At 56.5% G+C, this 4,366-nt stretch overlaps 1 protein-coding gene across 2 annotated transcripts in view; it reads left to right on the top strand.

Annotated features, from left to right (window-relative positions):
• Positions 1–2,522, top strand: part of LOC114031015 (serine/threonine-protein kinase D2-like) — a 14,101-nt gene extending 11,579 nt beyond the window's left edge. For both annotated transcript variants that reach the window (XM_027846011.1, XM_027846012.1), the window contains exons 15-18: positions 211–309; positions 932–1,199; positions 1,818–1,903; positions 2,052–2,522. In XM_027846011.1, the coding sequence (XP_027701812.1) occupies positions 211–309; positions 932–1,199; positions 1,818–1,903; positions 2,052–2,312 (714 nt within the window). In that variant the 3' untranslated portion in view covers positions 2,313–2,522. The remainder of the gene's footprint in view (positions 1–210; positions 310–931; positions 1,200–1,817; positions 1,904–2,051) is intronic.
• Positions 2,523–4,366: the final 1,844 nt, after the last annotated feature.

Genomic DNA, 4,366 nt, shown 5'->3' with positions numbered 1-4,366 from the left:
TCCTGTCCCCCTCCCCTCTCCATCCTATCCCCCTCCCCCTCCATCCTATCCCCCTCCCCTCTCCATCTTATCCCCCTCGTCCTCTTCCCAGTCCATTCCCTCTCCCCCAGGCCAAGGTGATGGGGATGAGGAAGGAGAGGCTGGGGGATTAGAGGAGAAATTGGGAGGCAGGGTCTCTTCCCTGGGCCCTCGCTTGGTTTCTCTCCCCAGATCCTGGTGGCCCTGAGACACCTGCACTTCAAGAACATCGTCCACTGTGACCTGAAGCCAGAGAACGTGCTTCTGGCCTCAGCGGACCCCTTCCCCCAGGTCAGCTCTTGGGGAGTCTCTCCCTAGCCTTGCCCTCCTGAACATAAGTTAATGAGAGGGCATTTACTAAGTACCTTCTGTGTACTAAGCACTGTCCTAGGTGCACTGGGGGTGCATGTACAAGAGTGAGACAAGGCCTGCCCTCTGAGAGCTTATATTCTAAAAGGAGGAGACAATATATATCAGGGGAGTGATGGCCAGGGAGGGGAGGGTGTTTGTCTGGGAAATACCAGGGATGGGGGTTGGGGCCCTTTCCAGAAATAAAGGAAGTGTTGATCGGATTACCGATGGTCCAGCAAGATGGGGGCCTATGCCTGAGGGAGTGGCTGGAATGGCTGCCCCAGAGAGGAAGGCGAGGTGTCTGGAGGGCTGGGCTGAGGGTGCAGGTGCAGATGGGGCAGATGTGCCAGTCTGGACCATCCCTACTACTGAGGGATTTAGGATGCATGTAGGTTCCTCCCACACAGTGATGCTGAAGGTTTGTGGGGGGCAGGCTGACAAAAGGAGGTTGGGTGGGGGTGGCACCCTGTAAAGCTGTCAGCCACCTAGTTCCCCTTTCTGAACCTGTAGTAAGTTGGGGGGGGGGCTGGCTTAGGTTTTTAAGGCCCCTTCCTGCCCACAGGTGAAACTCTGTGACTTTGGATTTGCCCGCATAATCGGGGAGAAGTCTTTCCGCCGCTCGGTCGTGGGGACCCCTGCATATCTGGCGCCAGAGGTGTTGCTGAATCAGGGCTACAACCGCTCCCTGGACATGTGGTCTGTGGGTGTGATCATGTACGTCAGCCTCAGCGGCACGTTCCCCTTTAATGAGGACGAGGACATTAATGACCAGATCCAGAATGCGGCCTTCATGTACCCAGCCAGCCCCTGGAGCCACATCTCTGCTGGAGGTACCCCATTGGGACCAGGGGGCAGGAGGAGGAGAGGCTTGAGCTGAAGGGTGAAGGCCAGGGGCCTGATGCTAACCGGCTTCGTGGCCTCTGTCCAGTCAGTACTGAACCTCCCACACTGGAGGCACTAAATCCACGCAAAAGCTCAACATCCCTCCTTCCTTAATTGTTGTGATATGAGGAGGAAAGGAAAGTGCCTTGGGAGCAGGTCTTAGAATCTACCCGACCTGGGTTCAAACCCTGCCTCGGACAAAGCCCCCAGGAATCCTTCTGAGACTTGAAGGTGCATCTGTGTAGAGGCAGAGAGAGGTAGCTGGCGTCTCCTCATTCAGATGAACCCAGGTCCAGACCAGAAATGATAGGTCACTGGCCTCACGGAGTCCCGAGGCCACAGAGAAAGAGATGACCAATACCCAGTGTTGCATCTTAGGGATGCCAACTAGGTAGCTACTGAGAGGCCCGAGGGGATGGGAATGAATGCATTCGTGAATGAATGAGGCCAGGCGGGGAGGAATTGAAGGCCCCGGGGTTTGGCTGGTCCGGGGAGGGAGGCTTCCACTCTGGGGCTCTCCTTGAGTGGCTGGACGGTCCCCCCACATCCTTTTCCCACACCCACAGCCATAGACCTGATCAACAACCTGCTGCAGGTGAAGATGCGAAAGCGCTACAGTGTAGACAAGTCGCTCAGCCACCCCTGGCTCCAGGTGAGCGGTGGCACCGGCCCCTGGCCCAGGAGTAGATGTGCACCCCTCTGCCATTGGCCGAGTGGGCGATAAGGGCGGGAACTTTCCGATCCTATTGGTGGTGGGACTTGTGGGTGGTCCCCTCCCTGGTTAACTCTTCCCCTCCCAGGACTACCAGACTTGGCTGGACCTGCGGGAGCTCGAGGGCAAGATGGGGGAGCGGCACATCACCCACGAGAGTGACGATGCCCGCTGGGAGCAGTTCGCTGCCGAACACACGCTGCCTTACCCGACACACCTGCGCGGGACAGGAGAGGGCGGGGAGCCCGGAGACGGAGACGGGGTCGGGGGCCTGGGGAGGGTCGCGCAGCCCTTCTCGCCTCAGGACCACGAGATGCAGGGCCTGGCCGAGCGGGTCAGTGTCCTCTGAGGCTGCTTGGGAAGCAGGATCTCCAAGCGCCTCTGGTGGAAGGAGCCTCCAACTCCTGTCCCCCCACCCCCAACCCCCTCCCTTGAGCGGAGCGGAGGCGGAGTGAGAGATGACCAGGAGCAGCCCCGGGCTGTACCCTTCCCGCCCCGCCCCTGCATGCCCCTCCCTTGAGCACCTACCCCTGGAACAGTAAAGGGACCTTGTCTTTCAGCCCTCCCCTTTGTCCGACGGTCTGTCTGACTGTCCCTGCCTTCCCTTTCCCCCCATCATAAGGACTCTGGGGCTCCCGATGGATGCTACAGCAAGAGGTGATGGGGGCAGGATGTGGGGGCCCAGGGCCCCTGGGGGATGGGGGAGGGGACTTCCAAGGTCCGTTCCTGCTCTCCATCCTGTGAAGTCCTGCGGAGAGGGGAAGTGTGCGGCAGCCACGCAGCTGGACCACCAGGGGGAGTCAAGACCCCTCCTTTCAAAAAGATGTGACTGGAGAAACAGTGCTCAGCCTATTGAGGTGGGAGGAAGGGACCCTGGAAAGATCATGCCGTGTTTCTGAATTCTACCTGAGACTCTCAAGATCATTGGAAGGAAGGACCCTTAGAACTGGGAATGTCAGAGCTAGGAGGGTCCTCAGAATAGGGAAGGTCTGAGCTGGGAGGGCCCTAGAACAGGGAAGGTCAGTGCTGGGAGGGACCTTAGAACAGGGAATGTTGGAGTTGGGAGGGCCCTTAGAACAGGGAGTGTCAGGGCTGGGAGGGACCTTAGAACAGGGAATGTCAGAGCTGGGAGGGCCCTTAGAACAGGGAATGTCAGGGCTGGGAAAGGCCTTAGAACAGGGAATGTCAGAGCTGGAACAGACCTTAAAAGGCCATCTAGGTAGAGATATGGGGGTCTAGATGGGAAGGCATGGGGCAGGAGATTCCTTCCTGACCTTGTCACTGTACCAGACTGAAGGTACCAAAAAACAAAACAACAAACCAATTCAATTTGCCTGGACTGTGTAATTTCTGAGATGTATGGGACTTTGGAGGCCAATAAGTCCAGTTCTCTCATTTTATAAATAAGGAAACAGTCTTGGACAATATCGCAGTCCACGTCAGAGACAGGACAAAGGCTCAGATTCTTGTCTCCTTTACAATCTTTATGGCCAGAGCAGAGCCAGGCCAATGACCTCTGGGCAATTCTCCTCCAGCCAAGCTTGAAGACCACTATCACCGCCTGTGGCAATCCATCCTGTTTTTAGGCGGCTCTGACAGAAAGATTTTTCTGACCTGGAGACAAAAATCTGCTTTACGCTACTCTCCCTTGCCCCTCCTCTCTGGAATTAAACAGGAAAAGTTCAGTCCAGTAGACAAAGAGTCCTAGACCCTGGAGTCAGGAAGACCCAAGTTCAAATCCAGCTTTGGAAACTTACTAGCTGTGTGACCAGGGGTAAGTCACTTTGCTGCTGCCTGCCTCAGTTTCCTCAGCTGTAAAATGGGGATAGGAGTAGCACCTACCTCCCAGGGGTGTTGTGAAGATCAAATGACATGTTTATGAAGTGCTTTGCAAATCTTAAGAGCACTGTATCAGTGCCAGCTATGGGCTGTTGGCCTGACTAACCCCTCTTCCGAGTGACAGCCCTGCAAATACTCCAGTTCAGATCGACAAGCATGAAGCACCTACTACATGCACTTAGACTAGAGAACTGACTTTGGGGAGCCTTCAGCCCAGCCTCTGAGTGGACACATGCTAGGCGTGGATCCCTGGGCTCCATCCCAGCTTGGTGCAGATGTGTGTTGGGAGGGGGATTTCCCCCCCCCCGGGAGTTCCTCGGCGCTATCTCCTACCCTGGAGGATACAAAGACAAATTAGGCCCTGCCCTCGAGGAGCTTACACTCTCTGGGACTCCTGACCATGCCTCAAGTCCCTTCTAAGTCTTCTCCTGGGAGACATCCTCAGTCCCTTCAGAGGATACTCCCACGGTCCTCAGTCCACAACCTCCTGATCCCTCTCCACCATGCGCTGCCGTCTTTTGGCTCCTTCCGGCTCCATCCCGTGCATAATCAGAGCCTGGCCCA

Source organism: Vombatus ursinus, unplaced genomic scaffold (assembly GCF_900497805.2).
Source record: "Vombatus ursinus unplaced genomic scaffold, bare-nosed wombat genome assembly UNPS02015030.1, whole genome shotgun sequence".
NCBI classification, from domain to species: Eukaryota; Metazoa; Chordata; class Mammalia; order Diprotodontia; family Vombatidae; genus Vombatus; species Vombatus ursinus.
Note: the sequence above shows the minus strand (reverse complement) of the source record. Positions and strands in the feature narration are given on the sequence as shown.